This window comes from Cercospora beticola, chromosome 4 (genome assembly GCF_033473495.1).
Source record: "Cercospora beticola chromosome 4, complete sequence".
Lineage (NCBI taxonomy): Eukaryota > Fungi > Ascomycota > Dothideomycetes > Mycosphaerellales > Mycosphaerellaceae > Cercospora > Cercospora beticola.
In genome coordinates this window covers 3,651,380-3,667,191 of record NC_088938.1, presented here as the reverse complement: position 1 = coordinate 3,667,191, position 15,812 = coordinate 3,651,380, and the positions used below count along the sequence as shown (strand labels likewise).

The 15,812-nt window shown below is 52.5% G+C and overlaps 7 protein-coding genes across 7 annotated transcripts; 1 reads left to right on the top strand and 6 right to left on the bottom strand.

The window, feature by feature from the left end:
• Positions 1-1,888: 1,888 nt before the first annotated feature.
• RHO25_007055 (uncharacterized protein) lies at positions 1,889-2,179 on the bottom strand (the record flags this gene model as incomplete). The annotated part of the gene is made up of 1 exon (XM_065602881.1): positions 1,889-2,179. The coding sequence occupies one exon, from the start codon at positions 2,177-2,179 to the stop codon at positions 1,889-1,891; it is 291 nt and encodes a 96-aa protein (XP_065458953.1).
• Positions 2,180-2,706: 527 nt separating this feature from the next.
• Positions 2,707-4,275, bottom strand: RHO25_007054 (uncharacterized protein; the record flags this gene model as incomplete). Its single annotated transcript, XM_023597834.1, has 1 exon — positions 2,707-4,275. One exon carries the CDS (start codon positions 4,273-4,275, stop codon positions 2,707-2,709), a length of 1,569 nt encoding a protein of 522 aa, XP_023451653.1.
• Positions 4,276-4,955: 680 nt separating this feature from the next.
• On the bottom strand, positions 4,956-5,951 carry RHO25_007053 (uncharacterized protein; the record flags this gene model as incomplete). Its single annotated transcript, XM_023597833.2, has 1 exon — positions 4,956-5,951. The coding sequence occupies one exon, from the start codon at positions 5,949-5,951 to the stop codon at positions 4,956-4,958; it is 996 nt and encodes a 331-aa protein (XP_023451652.1).
• A 741-nt stretch (positions 5,952-6,692) lies between these two features.
• On the bottom strand, positions 6,693-7,729 carry RHO25_007052 (uncharacterized protein; the record flags this gene model as incomplete). Its single annotated transcript, XM_023597832.1, has 2 exons — positions 6,693-7,391; positions 7,451-7,729. 2 exons carry the CDS (start codon positions 7,727-7,729, stop codon positions 6,693-6,695), a joined length of 978 nt encoding a protein of 325 aa, XP_023451651.1.
• A 711-nt stretch (positions 7,730-8,440) lies between these two features.
• Positions 8,441-10,171, top strand: RHO25_007051 (uncharacterized protein; the record flags this gene model as incomplete). Its single annotated transcript, XM_023597831.1, has 1 exon — positions 8,441-10,171. The coding sequence occupies one exon, from the start codon at positions 8,441-8,443 to the stop codon at positions 10,169-10,171; it is 1,731 nt and encodes a 576-aa protein (XP_023451650.1).
• A 154-nt stretch (positions 10,172-10,325) lies between these two features.
• On the bottom strand, positions 10,326-12,091 carry RHO25_007050 (uncharacterized protein; the record flags this gene model as incomplete). The annotated part of the gene is made up of 4 exons (XM_023597830.1): positions 10,326-10,976; positions 11,029-11,345; positions 11,397-11,453; positions 11,938-12,091. 4 exons carry the CDS (start codon positions 12,089-12,091, stop codon positions 10,326-10,328), a joined length of 1,179 nt encoding a protein of 392 aa, XP_023452196.1.
• Positions 12,092-12,926: 835 nt separating this feature from the next.
• Positions 12,927-15,470, bottom strand: RHO25_007049 (uncharacterized protein; the record flags this gene model as incomplete). Its single annotated transcript, XM_023597829.1, has 2 exons — positions 12,927-15,347; positions 15,408-15,470. 2 exons carry the CDS (start codon positions 15,468-15,470, stop codon positions 12,927-12,929), a joined length of 2,484 nt encoding a protein of 827 aa, XP_023452195.1.
• Between the last annotated feature and the right edge of the window lie 342 nt (positions 15,471-15,812).

The window sequence follows — 15,812 nt, the reverse complement described above, 5'->3', positions numbered from 1 at the left end:
CCCGGCTTCACGTGCAGTAGGAGATATCGAGTGCCAGGAGACCGCAGCGGGGGAGAAAGGTAGGCGTGGCTGTAGAGGAACGAAAGCGGATGTTTGACAAAATGGAAAGTAATGGCGCGCTCTCGGGGCCAGTGCGGACTTCCTTGCAGAAGTGAATGGCTTCAATGCTGATTACTCATTCGACCTGTAGGAGTAGCTGCTCATCGAATTGGGAGTCAGACCTTGATTGCAATCTCCTCTCGGTCTGGTGGTTACGACAAATACAGTGTCACACATTTCAGCGCGCCAGATGACCCATCGTGTCATACCAGATGTTGGATGCTCCCATTCGAACTTCTTCTTTTGCCTGTTTCCTTTCTTTTTACACCTTTGTTGCCCTTTCTTGGGACTCATTATTTTTTGGCATTTCCCTGTTCTGGATGTTCGTGACTCGACGCACATAATTGTCTCCCATCTTGACAGAAATGATGCGATCTCTTTTTTGCCTAGCTGGTTCTTTTCTTTGCACTGCATATTGCGTCCTCGAGTCCCTGGATTCGTATCACGTCGATGATGCTACGCACTTCCATTTCGAACCTGTGAGACCGTATAGTGCTTCAAACGGCAAAGGCAAACTCCGGGGGCATTCAACGGGTGATTTTGCCACTGCGACCTTAACTTGACGATGTGCTGCGTACCGAAGCTGGAGGAATTAGGCTACATATCAGACCGTGCGCGGTCCTGCATTGCCCACATCGAATCGGAGGTTCAGACCTTGATTGCAATCCTGTCTTGGTCTGGTGGTTCACGAAACAAGCAGTTGAACCACACACTCCAGCGCGCTAGATGGCCATTCAGTCACTTTCAGATGCTTGGAAGTCCTCCGTTCGAGAAAGAGATCTCTTTTTGTCTTTTCTTGATCATTTTACATGTTTTGTATACATATGTTCTATTTCCTGATTCGATTTCCATCTGAAGTGGTCTTTCTTTTTTGATAAGAGTGAGTCTTTTGTGTTATCGTGTGCCCGATGTCGACTCGATGTGCAGTGCACCTAGTGTTCAATTTCGTCCCATGCTTCATGAGTTTTGCTTTGGAGTGCGTAGACAAGCGACGCGTTCACGCTGAGCCTTCTGCTGCTACTAGCTTGAGTGGCTTTGTTTTCGCTTGGCCACAAAGCGTTCGTCAGCTGGATAAGCTTGACAATACAGACCCGCAGCCAGTACTCGAAAGTCCGCTCAGTCAATGTGCCTCTGTGGTATTAGATGCCCAGGGAGCGAGATATCCAATCATCTTGAAACATCAATGACTTCGTGCCGTGAGGAGCATGGGCGATTAGTTCGAGTACGCCACTGTCGTGCGAGATCGTCCGTAAGGCACGTATGATGACGCGAACAACCTTCTTCTGTTGCGCGGACACGAGAGAAACGTGCGCACGGTGTCACTACGCATGTTGATGCGTTGTGGCCTCGAACAGTCTCATTTGGTCGAGGAGCCTCTGATAAGGCGCGGAGCGACAGGAGGAGGTGGGGTATCCGGCAGCACGGTAGTGAACTGAGTCGTTCGCACTGTGGGCAAGATGCATTGGGCCTACGAGGATATGCTGTCGCTGGTCAACGCATGGCAAGTTTGCTTTCGCGAATGCAAACGAATACTGAGCCACCTCTGTATGTGATCCCGCGTCGTGACGCCCAGTCAACCTGCAGGACGCATGCATGGAAATGGAAGTAATGGGCGTTGAAAACATGGATGGCTTGGAGTGATGTTTGTATTTCCGCGCCCTACGAATTCCGTCAAGCTCTAAAAAACGGGAACAAGATTCGTTCATTCGTATTCGCACTGGTGATGAATCTTTTGCTGCATGTAGTGCAGTGCAATGTTGCTGTGCTGTGTGCCATGTGCAGTCGTTCCTCACCCCCTGTCCCGGCCCGGCTTCTGGGCCGGCGTAGCACTTCCCATCTCAACATCCTCCACAATCTCTCCTCTTTCAATGGCCCTCGCCCTCTTGAACCGCTCGATAATGTCTCGATTCGCCTGTCGCTGTGCCTCACGATCCTCGCCCTTGATCTGATTCACTTCGTCTGCGTCGGCTTTGACACCCTTGTCCCAAGTGCGCGGGAACCAGAACCAGATGAAGACCAGACTGACGACGACGATCGCCCCGAGAATGCCGACTGGGATGGCGTATGCGAGTGCACCCATGATTGGGGAGTGAAGAAGGTTGAGCGTCGCTGTGGCAAGGTCGTCGTGGTGGCTGTTTGAATGGCGTCGCTATGCGGACAATAAGTGGCAGCGCACGGCGTGCTTTCGTCGATGCTGGCGATCAAGAACCTCGAAGAGTACGGGATATCACAAGACTGTTTGAATCTGTGTCGATGGCCTGTAGACCACGCTCGCCGCTCTGGAGCGACGCTGGCACGAGGGCAGGTCGTCGACGTCTTCGTCTACGCGGTCTTGCGATCGGCGGCTGCCGACTTAGCCGGAAGGATTCAAAGAGATCCTTTGAGAGGCTTGCAGCACACACTTCTCGCGACAGATTGGACTCACATGCAATGACACTACACTGCGCACTGAAAAGCTCTGTTGCCTCAAATTATGGCTACGGAACGAGTTCTATGCTCAGCTGCTGCGTGCGCAGCCATAATCTTCCTTAGAGCCTTTATGGAGATGCTGAGACTCAATAAAAAGGGCAGCGGACTATTCTGTCGTATACTGGAGCTCCTCCTTCCTCACAGGCGGTAGTGCGTCAGCACGGCTGCATGGTCCGTTGTCCATTCGTTATGCGCGTGCTTTGGGTACGGCCTGGGATTTCCAACCACAATGGCTTTCGATCCGACGACCCTCAGCCGTCCTCGAGTATGGTAGACGAAATCGATGCGATCTTGTGGTTCCGCGCGACCTGAATCGCCATTGTGTCCCGGGTACAGCGGACTCCATGTCGTAGCCTGGACAGCCACTGGATCGGGATTCGCCACTCGAAAGGAATCGATCAGTCCAAGAGCAGTTGGAAGGATTGATGTTGGCCAGTCGAAGCTATCGATCCCACAATTCTTCTCAGCGAGTGCCGGCACCCAGTCCAGATGCGAGGGCGCATTGAAATCCCCAGCCAGGATTACCGGGACTCTTCTCGAATTTCGTAGCTGCGATCGAATGCCGCTCAGAATAGCAGTCATCTGCGGCGTACGTCCGGACTCGGCTTCCCGCGCCATAACCACTTCCTTGGTCATATTGTCGAAACAAAAGTCATATGGGCCGTACGGCGTGTATCCAAGATGCGCACTCCAGACGTTGATCTCCGTTGGACTGAGCGACAGCTTTCTATTACCATTGATGTGGATACGAACTCCTCCAGATGCAGAGATCTCGCCATATCGCTCTACAATGGGGTACCGACTGATTATCGCAACGCTTCCCGTGCTCTGGAAGTAGGACCAGGCTAGTGCTTGGCCAAGTCTTTGGCCATGGCTGCCACTCGCTTCTTGCAGTGCAATAACGTCTGCGCCGGATTCCAAGATGAATCGCAGCTGCTTTTCCTGGAAGTTGTTGACTCTGGTACCTCCGTGCCAGAGATTGAACGCCATGACCCTTAAGTCTTGTACGAGCGATTGCCACGCCTTTCGTACCGGAATTCTGAGCTTCATCGTCGCAGTCGAGCCATTCTCGGCAGTTGCGCGTACCGTAACAACGGATTCATCCCTGTTGAGGATTCCAGGCCTCCCGGTCAACTTGCCGTCCTCGCTAACGCTGATCCAGTCTTCGCCGTCGATTTTCTCGAATGTCACTTGGTCGTCACCCTTACCAAGCAAGAGTCCACCGACTTCAGCCGCGTAATCCTCCAATTGTCTGGCATTGTGCAGCGCAGCAGTTTCGACGGGAAACTTGAGTTCAGCAGGCGGTGCCGACAGCGTCACATTGATGGGTTCTGCGAGCCACCGATAGCCATCTCGTGCTAGGAAGTATACTTGATAATCGCCTGGCTGCAATGCTTCCGTCGACAGGTACACCGATCCATCCGTTTCCGGGGCGTATTTCCACACTGTCGATGGCGATACATATTCTTGGTTCACGGGTCCACCTCCAGCGGCTGGATATAGAGCTATCCAGTTTGTTGAGAATGGATCGGATGTGGCGTATTTGAATGTGAAGCGTTCAGCAGTTGCGTCCAACATCAAATTTCCGTACACGGTGTCTCCTTGCTGTCGAGCTGCGATATTGCCATATTGCTGCTCTGGTGTTGGTGCACTTGACACCGATACCACAGCAGCTAGGATCGTGCCCAGCGTATTTGCGAACTTCATTTTGCTGAAGTGGTTGAAATATCTGGCAACAACACAGAACCATGTCGGGAATGGGCATGCTTTTCATATGACTGACTAAAATGCTCTGATCACATACTGGACCAATCTGCAGCAGCTGCCATGCCACGAGGCATCGATCTGCAATGCGCCAATGCCAAGATGTTTTACTTGCTGGGCGGACTAACACGAGGCAGGAAGGTCGAGACAGAATTCAACGTCACGCATCCACTCAAGCACTTCAGAACTTCTCTGCGATGTCATTGTAGAGCCTTATATGGCTCGATGGCTTGCAATGCGTTGCTGTGTCTGGCTCTGGCCAACGTGGCAGCAAATGCTTCAGGCACTTGAGTTGTGACAGAGCCCGTGGGTAGGCATCAATATCTGCTTACGACTGAGCCGCTTGAGTTGGGGACTGATGACTGGAACGAGGGCTGCACTCTGTCCGCACGTCACCTCAACGAAAGTCTCACCATGCACTCGAGTCTGCCTTCACTGGTACCCAACTCTCGCGACTTCCCATCCAACACCGACTTTTCCCCTCAAGCGTCCTTACATTGGCTTTGCTGAACTACACCTTTGCGACTAACATGGCCTCATACGAAACTTCCAGCTACCATCCATGAATGATAATGCCTGTGGCATACTAATCATTACGGTTCCTACGACCCTGGACCATGAAACTAGCCATGATAAAGCGCCAAGCCTGTGAAAACAGCCAGCTCCTCCTCATGCACTTTCTGCTTGGCAGCAGGCTTCGTTGTATCGCATTTCCAGATCCTCCCAGCAAGATCTGCAACCCATGCACACCCTTGAACTTTGTCAAGTGCCAATCCAATGGCTTCACCAAACCCCTCCGCCAGTATTTCCCGACCCAACTTCCGTTCCTCCTCCCTAGGACCATCTCCACGGACCCTCAAAGTCTTTCGATTCAGCGTATTGCCGAAAGGAAATTCGCCACGATCCGTCCAGTACAAAGCTCCCATATCCTCGTCCAGTTCCAGGTCGATAGGCTCCGGAAGATTTTCAGCAACAAGCTCGATGTCTGGTCGATCTTCTGCTGTGTAGCCGCTCGGGATTTCCAGATTGGCGGAAAATATCCTGCCCTGCCGCATTTTTGGTGCACCTTTCTGCGTCCAGTACAGCTTTCCCAGTTCCTTGCTGATAGCTATACCCACGCACCACCGGGTCTGATTACTCTGATGCTCTGGGTTTCTCCAGTCGCCCGTCTGGATCAAAACCTCGTGGTTCCCGCCATCAAGGTCACATCGATGTACTCGGAGACCTTCGCGATCGCAGAAATACAGTTCGTCGGCTTCCTCGTCGATGACAATTTGCTTCGGGGTATGTACAGCTCCGCCTGAGAGTATGCATTTCATATCGCTGCCATCGAGGTTCGAGGTCATGATTGAGCCATCGTTGGAGCCAGCGTTGCCCATCTGCGTCCAGAAGATCCGGTTGTGCTTTTTGCTGATTGTAATTCCGTCGGGCATGTGCAAGTCTTGGAGAAGCGTCACTGGCTTGTCATCTTTGCCAGGCGTGAACCGCAGTAGTCTACCGCGATGCGTGAGATCGTTCGTCGATTGGGTATACAGTGGCGTTTCTGGTGTCGCACGGTAGATGTTGAGGATGAAAAGTGTGGATGTGCTTGCGATCTTGTCGTTCTCCAGGTAGGGCATGTTGACGACCAATAATGCTAACAAAATAGATATTCGTCGTGAGATTTTTTCGTTGATTGATCAAAGAAATACTGCACGCAATGTATGGAGCCGAATCCTACAGTGGCTCTTAAGGTATAGCAGGATCCCTAGCAACAGGTAGGGGAAGGCGAGAGAGAGCCGTGGCACAAGTTCCTGGTAAAGCTTCTTGCTGATGCACTGCACCGATTGAGGGCTAGACCTCCTAGCCATCTTCGCGGCTGCACACATCATTTTCCTGAATCCTTCAACACGTCACTCATGTCTCGCACTTCGCAATGCGAAAAGGCCGAACTGATGTCGATAGGCGCGAAGGCCAGCGGAGATAGCTCGGATACAGCAGATGAAGTCAAAGATTGTACAGGGGTGTTGAGACTTCCAGAAGGCGAACGTCATTTCTCACCAGACCCGCATCTTCACGGCAACAACATCATTCCCGGCCATGAGTTCCAGCCATTTGGATACTTCCGGACAAGACAAGCTTGAAGGCAGCCAACAAGCTTCACACACAAGGTGCTTGAACCACTCCCATCCGTGCGGCTGCTCAAGCTCAGGCAGTGGCCATGACATCGTAGACCTTTGGTAAGGGTTTTAGAGAAATGAACGTGGGCCAGTGCAAACCAGCTCATCCGTCACCATTGTCATTGCGAATGCCATCAAGCAGCTTGTCAAAAAGAAGAGCAAGAACGGATGCCAACAAAAGGTATCATTTGCTTCGAAGGGCTATACCAAGTTATTCTTTCCCTTCTTCATTTCCAGCAATTCGATCAAGCCATCACCCATATCTCTTCTTGCACCTTCTCTATCTTTCGCGTCGACGAAGGGCTTCACTTTCTCGATTAAGCCATCCACATCAGTTTCTTGCCACTCAAACTTCTTCTCGTCCATGTCTTTCTTCCAGCCCTCAATTGCAGGACCCAGGTGCTTGATAAAGTGTCCGAACGGATCTTCCCCAGCTCCCCCTCCGAGCACGTTCGTCATATATGGCCCTGCCAATGCCCATCTCAAGCCCGGACCAGTCGACATGGCAGTATCGACATCCTCTGCGCTCGCCACGCCTCGCGAGACTAGTGAATACGCTTCTGCGAGTACGGCTGCTTGAAGACGATTTGCGAGAAAGCCGGGCACTTCTTTCTTGACGAGCACAGGGCTTTTCCCGAGCAACTTGTAAAATTCAATCGCTTTATCGACCGACTCTGATGATGTGTCTTGGTGAGGCACAATTTCGACCAGAGGGATGAGATGTGGTGGGTTGAATGGGTGCCCGATCAATACGCGAGAAGATGCGTGCTTGCATTTCGAGATGAATTGTGATGATGGAATGCCGGAAGAAGATGAAGCAATGATTGTGTTCTTGTTTGGTAGAAGAGCGTCGAGTTTGCCAATTAGGTCTGTCTTGAAGTTGGGACGTTCAGGTGCGTTCTGATCTCTCGTCATCAGCTTTCTCGATTCTGCTTGCACATGTGGTTGCGGAGACTCACCTCTTGGACCCAATCTATCTCCCCGTTCATGACTGCCTCTGCTTGAAAGACATCTTCGACAAATTCGTATGCACGAGCATCAGCATTTTCTACGATGCCAACCCTTTGCATTCGTGGCCATTCAGATTGAATGAATTGGTCAAGCTTCTCTCGAGCGCCAGGAGCTGGGTCAGATACGATGACTCTATGCCCCTTGGCCAGGAAAAGCGTCGTCCATGAACTACCTATGACGCCAGTTCCAACAACGAGAACGGTCTTCCTTTGGGTATCTGTAGCCATGACTGTTGGGTTTGTTGAACTCTTTCTCTTGGATCAAGGTGACAATCGTGTTCTTGCAAGGTCGGATTCACTTTGCAGTGCAACGAGATGAGAGGCAATGAAGCTATTGAGCAAGATCGATGTTTCTTGTTCTCCTAGTTGTATCTTCGCCTGGGTCCCATACCCTCGTTCTTACTTCCGCATCATTCGGCTTCGTCAGAGACGGGAAACCTAGTCACTTCATCATAGTCTGAGTCCCGGAAATCGCCCATGACGTTCTAACACTTGCGAGAGTACTGTACACGCGGACGACCTCTGCATAATTTGGCTATCGCGATGAAATGACGCGAAGTCCGAAGTTATGATTTTGTCCAATTCGGAAAATATTCGGATTGCACAAAAATGACGGAGATGGTTCGCGTCGTAAGCCTCCAGCTTCGACATCACTTTGTCGCACCGAGAGAGGGCAGGTGAAGGCTTTCGGACGAGCGAGACTTCATATCCTTGGAAGCGTTCGTAGACTTCGTGTATATAGTTCGGCCTCAAACAAGGCTTTGCATTCCAACTCTAGTGATGAATAATCCAATCTTCTGCGACTTTAACGATCGACGACTCCTACCAGGTTCGAGCGTGCACGAGATATATTGCCCGTAGACGCCGAGTGCAATCGCATCCAGACGAAAGTACGATTCCTCAGACGACGAGAGCACTCAAGTCGATTGAACAACAATCATGACGAAACACGAAACTGTCGAAGATGTCTATGGCCCAGGCACGCACACCGACAAGCACTTCGTGCCTGTGCCACAAGATGCCAGACGCCTTTTGCAATACATGGCAGAGATCACACCAGGATTCGATTCATCAGCTTCTTTCCTGAACCAAGTCAACTTCACTGGACGAGATCTGCCGCTGCTTCCTGGTCCCATTAAAGCCCAAGTCTTCTCTGCGGTCTGTCATGCAATGATCGGACTGGCCTCCAAACAAATACTCGCAACCCGTGGAATTGATTCAGGAAAGGTGCAGGTCGACACTGAGCTGGCAGCGCTCTATCCAGCAACTGTCGGTCTTGTGACTGTGGACGGCCAAGACTGGAAGGCTATTCAAAAGAACCAAGTCGTACAGCAAGCGTCCTCAGTCGACGTCGACAAGGGCGTAATCACCAAAACTCCAATGCGATTCCGAAGCTGGAGCATCTACCCAACCGGCTCCAAAGATGAGAACGGTCATCAACAATGGTTCCAGATCCTGTCATCTCTCGATCCAAAAGGCTTCTTGTCAGCATTTGGCCTCGATGCCGACGACTCCAGCATCACAACCAACGAGCAAGCGTATGAGAAGATCAAAGCCGTGACCATGTCCATGTCTGCGCGAGAGATCGAACAGATCTGCGTGGAGAAAGGTTTCTGCGGTCAGACAGTTCTATCACCAAAAGCGTGGAACGAGACCTCGTACGGAAAAGCTCTCGCCAAGCACCCTGGAATCAACTATCGTCAAGTGAAAGGATCCGAATCCCTCCCTGTGGTCCCACTTGCTGAGAACATTCAAGACAAGAGACCACTGGCCGGCATCAAAGTGGTCGAGTTCTCCCGCGTTATTGCTGGTCCGGCCGTAGGCACATACCTGGCCTCACTAGGTGCCGATGTGATCAGAATCCAGTCACCCAACCTGCCAGATATTGGGTTCCTGAGTGTCACGCTCCAAGCCGGCAAGAGAGTCGCAGACATCGACTTGAACAGCTCCGAAGACCGCGCAGAGCTCCAGGAACTCATCAAAGACGCGGATGTCATCGTCCAGGGCTTCCGTCTCAAGTCTCTTGAACGAAAGGGTTTCGGCCTCGAGGATATCGTTGAGATGGCCCGACAGAGGAACAAAGGTGCCGTGTATGTGGACCTGAACTGCTACGGACCAGATGGGTATTACGCTGAGCGGCCTGGCTACCAGCAAATCGCAGACTGTGGATCGGGATGCTCGTATATCAATGGTGTCGCATACGGTCTGCCAGAAGGCACAGGCGTGCTTCCTTCCCTGCCCATCGCAGACATGCTGACTGGAGCCGTTGGAACGTTGGTCACACTTCTCAGCATTCGAGATCGTGCGACCAAAGGTGGGAGCTTTCATGCCCACGTGTCTCTCATGGCGATGGATACACAGCAGCTGGTGCCTGAGTTCGGGCTCTACGACAAGGAGACAGTCGCCAAGATCCAGAAGACATACCAGTTCGGCGACATGCGGCCACATCACATGGTGACTGACTTGCTTGATACCATGATCCAGGCTTGGCAGAAGAACTCGGACGTGCTGGCAAAAGAGGAACGCTTCGTTGAATTCGAGACGAAATATGGAAAGAAGCACAGGCTCCTGGCGCCTGGCTTCAAATTCGAGAATGATGAGTCGAGCCCGAAATGGGAATGGGGTCCTGTGCCTAATGGAGGGCAGAAGGGTTTGCGCTGGCGCGTATAACAATGATAACGGGATAACGATTTTTGATACCATGTAGTAGTTTTTGTAACTCTTGTGAGCAGAACAGAATGATCAATGGCGCCACGCTGTGCAATGCTGATGCTCGAGCTTCATTTCCAGATGTGTTTGGTCGCTTGTGGCTCGCCTCATTGGTCTATACTTTTCCGTATTTCTTCAGACTCCCCGCGGATGCCAATAATGCGTCTTTCGCCGTCCTCGGCTGCCAGCCCAGCACATTCTTGGCTTTCGCGTTGGAGAGAGGCATGGGATTGCCGAGGTAGGGCACAATTAATCTCGTCGTAGCGTCGAAGAATCCGACAACTTTGAGTAGCAAATTAGGCAAAGCCCTGGTCGGCAGCTTTTTGGTATCTGCCTCTGGGAGACTTTGTTTCAGTATGTCCACCATGTCCTGAACCCAAACGACTTTGTCGTCCGAGGTCGCTATGAAGCGCTGTCCCGCAGCATCTGGGTGGGTCATGGCTCGCAAATGTAAGTCTGCAACGTCGCGAACATCGGCAACGCCAATAGGCAGGTGCGGAATGCCCGGAAACTTGCCATTCAGCAAGAGCATAGGCAGCTCGACGCTGCTGGGAACATCCGAGCCGAGAATTGGTCCCAGGACGAGTTGTGGGTGGACTGCTGCCAGCTGCATGCCATTGCCCTCTTTCTCCGATGAAGTCCCAGGCAGCACGCTCCGCAAGCGTTTTGCTTTTCGCGTATGAGGTGACCGATATCCTGCGGTTCTCCAGATCTGTCCAGTCCTCCTCATTCCACGTCTGTCCAGCAGACTTGACGTCGTGGCCACCTATTATTGCCGTGGCTGAACTTGTGAAGACAAGCCTCTTGACAGTACCCACCTTTTTCGCAGCCCGCAGGACTCGAAGCGTTCCCTCACGAGCCGGAATTATCAGATCGTTCTCGTCTTTCGGGTCGGCCTTGGGCACCGGAGTGGCTACATGCAGCACGTAACCACAGCCCTGACACGCGGTCTCCCACCCTTCGTCCTTCGCAAGATCCGCCTCGAAGAACTTGACGTTCTTGACCTGAGGCCAAGTAGCACCTCCATTCTGTAACGATTGGCGTATCTGATCGATTCGGTCTCGCGATCGTAGTGTCGCGTGCACCGTGTATCCCGTTTGAATGGCTCGGAGGATGCAGTATGAGGCCACGAAGCCTGTCGGTCAGTCAGTGTACGTTCTTCCTTGTCGCGTTCATCAGTCCTGACCCGTTCCGCCGGTGATCAGGATCGTATCCTTCGTGGGTGCCATGTTTGCAACGGCGTCTGTTCCAGTCAGCAGCAACTGCTTTGCCCGCGGAGCGCAGATCTTGAGGGAAAGCGGTTAAGACCAGATAACTAGATCCATCATTTCCTACCTGTCACAAACGCCTGTTATCATCCATCAGCGAGGTCGGTCGTATGATAGATGACAGCTGTTATCAGCATTCTGGGGTTTGTGATGCGAACAGGCCATCTGTGCGCCTGTAGAGTCGCTCAGCCTGGCACGATTGTTGGAGACGGTGATGCGACATCGTGAAGTTGAAAGTCAAATAATGCCAAGACTGACTGGGATTCGCGGGACATCGCGGATCACCAACATGTCCAGCTGCCTCAAGCGTCGCTGTATGTACAACTGACATGACTGAATGATGCGCACAGAGGTATCGGAAAGCCGTTCGGGTTACTCGACTTCTCAGAGAACGAAAACATATCAACATTTGCAAAATACCACTCAACCAACGAACAATCTACCCCCTTCTCTGCTTACACCCAGCATGCTTCCTCTCCTCACTATCCAAACTCCTCAAACTGTTCGCATATTGATCCTTCAATCGCTCAATCTCCCTCTCGCCCGCCTTCTTCTGCTTCGCCTTCTCCAAACTTCTCTTCGTCTGATCACTCTTGATCTTGACATCGTGCATCTGCTTCTGACAACACGCTTCTGTGCAGCAAAAGGGCTGAGCTCGACCTTCCATGGGAAAGTCCTTAATCGCCGTACATGGGGTCCGATTCGATGATAGGTGGGAAGGCGCATTGGGACAGTATTCGATAAGAGGTTTGCCAGTGTGGCCGCAGTGCCAGAGGTAGTGGTATTGTTTGCACATTGGAGACGAATGGCTGTGGCTCGAGGCGGATGCTGTCGAATGGTAGGTAAAGCAATGGTATGGCTGCGAGCGATAGTGCTTCTCCAGGAGATCGGTATTGGCTATGGCAATGTGGGAAAGGGAATCTGATAGATGAGAATGGTAGAACGTGGTTCCCTAGTCTCGATCGTGCTGTTCGTCCTCGATGGGGAAGAGGTGGCGACAATGCCTGGTCTCCATGCCGCATCTGGCAGTCGACGATTGACGCATGTTCAAATACAACAAAGGATCATGGCCTCAGAGTGCGCGCCTTTTTTTCATCCCCCAGCGAGAGTGCTTCGGAAGCCTTCTCTTTGTCTTGTGCGTAGTCGCGTGGCAGTATAGTGGCCTAGAAAGTCTGTTAGTATGTCTATGGCCGTAGGTTCAGTCGAGCCACGTTCGCTGGAAAGATGGTGTAGCACGTGAGAAGAGGATGACCTGCCGCTGGTTCATCCAGACGATGATGTTAGTAACTTTTGAGAAATTGAGAATGAGCGCCGCCGTCAATATCGATTCTTCGTAATGCTAGTCTACGTCATTCCATAGCTAGCCTTTCATTCTCAAGTCATTATCATGGGCCACGTGAAGATGACTGCCATTTGCTGGACCTGATGCTGCAGCATTGACAGGTACACTAACCCTTGTATGGGCCAGCACCACTGACCAGATGTCCCGGCGGCATTGAGTACGGCGGAAACCCACCAGACTGGCGAGCCGCGGCCGCAGCGTTGAACGGTTGCCGCTGGATCTGCGAAATCTTCGCACCATCGTAGGGCTCTCTCGAAGGAGGCGGCTTTGCAGGCAGTGACGAAGGCGTGCCCCACTTAGCGAGCAGACTCTGCGACTGCACAACATGTGTAGGTGCTTGCGCTATCATTTGCGTCGGGAACGATTGCCCGGACCCTGGCTTGGCCGGGAGCGGAACATTGGGCGACGACTGTCTGGGAAAGACAGGCCCCGGTGGCAGCGGGTGTGTGAGGGGCTGACTTGGCGCAAGGTGAGGCGCCGAATGTGGCTGCTGCTGGATTGGAGAACCAAACGAGGATGCCTGCGATTGAGCAGATGTATGACGAACAAGTTGTCCGGGAGATTGTGATTGGAGCTGCTGGCGGAAACTTCCGGGAGTACTGGGCGCACCGTGAGGCGTGACGGGCCTATCGTTCGTCTGCCCCGGCACAAAGGTCTGACTTTGGGGATTGAAGTTTTTGCCCTTGTAACTCCCAGGAAGTGGATGCTCGTTGGAGTTGGCAGGTCGACCTGGGAACGCTTGGCTGGGAAGCTGGCCATACTGATAAGGCTCCGCTGCCGAGCTGGCGGGTGTACTGAAGCTCGCGCCGTACGAATAGCCGGGTTGGGTACCTTGCGTAGGCATATTATACTGCTGTTGTTGCCAGCTTTGCTGAGGCGAATAGTACTGCTGACCATAGGTCGATCCTAAGCCCTGTCCATAGGTCATGTTATGACTCTGTTGTGATGGTACCTGGTTTTGGAAGGACATCCGTTGATAGTCGGAGGCTAGATCGTAGGCGCCTGCCTGGCCCTGCGCCCATACCTGTGTTGGATCAAGGTTCTGGTAGGACTGTTGACCCCACTGCTGAGCGCCAGCAGTCGATACAGGCATTTGAGTATACGGGCCAGCCTGTGACTGTTGACCGTAGATTGCTTGAAACTGGCTTGCCGACTGCTCGGTGGCCCCGGTGAAACCATAAGCAGGTGTAGAAATTCCGTCCGACCCAAAAGATGCAGTGAAATAGTTGCTGTATGCAGAGCGTGCTTCGAAGCCATCATCATCGTCTGCGCGAGCCTTTTTCTTGCTCTTCTTGCCAGCTGCGGAGCTGGACCTGGAATCTTGCTTGTCTTTGGGCGTTTCAGGTGACTCAGTGGGCTTCGCCGAGCCCATGATCCGTAGCCGAGCAGCTTCGTATCTGGCCTCTCTTTCCTCACGCGTTTGAGGTCCCTTCTTCTTCTCGTCGCCACTCTCGCCGTTCTCAGACCCGTTCTTAGAGGGTATGCCTGAGCCGTTGGCGATGGCTGGACCATCTCTGTCGCTGCGCCGTAAGATCTTCATCGCAGGTGCAGTCGGGGGTGGTGTACTAGCCGCTGTTGAAGGTGCAGTGATTCCGGTCAAAGGAGGCGGGATCCTGCAATTGGGAGTCTTGTAGAGCCGAACAGCTGCAGAATTGTCGTCGATGAGATGACCGAGCATGTAGTAATCCGCCATTTTATGCGCAAGCAGTCGATAGAAGGAGTGGCATTGCGGAAGTGTGAGAGAAGACTCCTTCGCGTCTTTGACAAAGTCAATCACGTCTTGTTCCAATTTCAACACCCAAACACGGTCTCGGGGGTTCTCGAGTGCCTCAAGTAGTTTTTGGTCTGGTGGACATTCGAGAGTGGGATTTGTCACGACACCGTTGCGTGCGATGCCGGGGATTGAGCCAATGCCAGGCCCCTGAGGTGGAACGTATAGAACGCCTTTTGCTACAGCTCCGTAGGTAGGTACAGGTCCCTCACGTCTTGTCGGCTCCATGGCAGAGATCTCGCGCAGTTGATCGCGAAAGGCGCGAACGCCATCATCTGAGCCAATTCGTGATGGCATGCCAGAGCCAGGCGCCGAGTACAGATCTTCGTCCTCAACGGCCTTAACACTGGCGCTGTCGTCTGGGCGAAGGGATTCTTTCTCATCCAAGGCATTGAATGTGGTGCCCGAAGCGACGCTTTTGCCATCCATGCTTGGAGGCTTGTTTGAATCACTTGAGGACTCGTCCTCGGCATGTGCAGACGACGCTTCGGCAGATTGAGGTCTCTCTCTGTCCGCCATCTGGATTCGAACTTGCGGTCCAGGAGCAGAAGTCACGGACAAGTCTCTATGATCACGCGAAGCAAGCTGGATCAGTTTCTTCGGCTTGAGCATACTCTGAGGTAATGCAATTCCATTGGAGGGAGCGGCAGTCGCACCATCTGGTGGCGCGGGAGATACTTCGTGTGGTGAATCCGTGGAAGAATTGGTTTTTGTATGCTTGGGTGCGGTTGGCGGCTTGATTCCAGCAGCGGCAATCTATTCCCATCTTGTCAGCTTCAATTTTGTGCATGGTGTGACGCAAAAGTGATCTCAGACCTTTGCAAAGGACAGCTTTTCCTTCTTGACGTCCGCTGAGCCCGATGCCATAGTAGAAGCCATTGTGCCAGATGTAGCGATAACCAGAAACAAGCAGGCGCCCGAACAAAGGACAGAGTCCGAGAGCCGCTGTTTCCTGAGCGTCGGCGAGCGCGGGGCTTGCCAAACGGTGGGTCTGTTGTAGTTTTCGTGTATTGCAGATCTACCGAAAGACGACTCTCAGGAAACTGGCGGCTCAAGGAAAATAGTCAAGTCCACGGCCAGGAGTCTGGACATTGTGCAGCGCGCACATGGATTCTTTCTCGTTTGCTGACGTCTGCGCGGAGTGTTGTGGGATGATGGGTATCGCTCGCGTCGAACGAGCCGCTTCAATCGACGTTTCGTGCCGTCGGCGGCGGCGGTGTA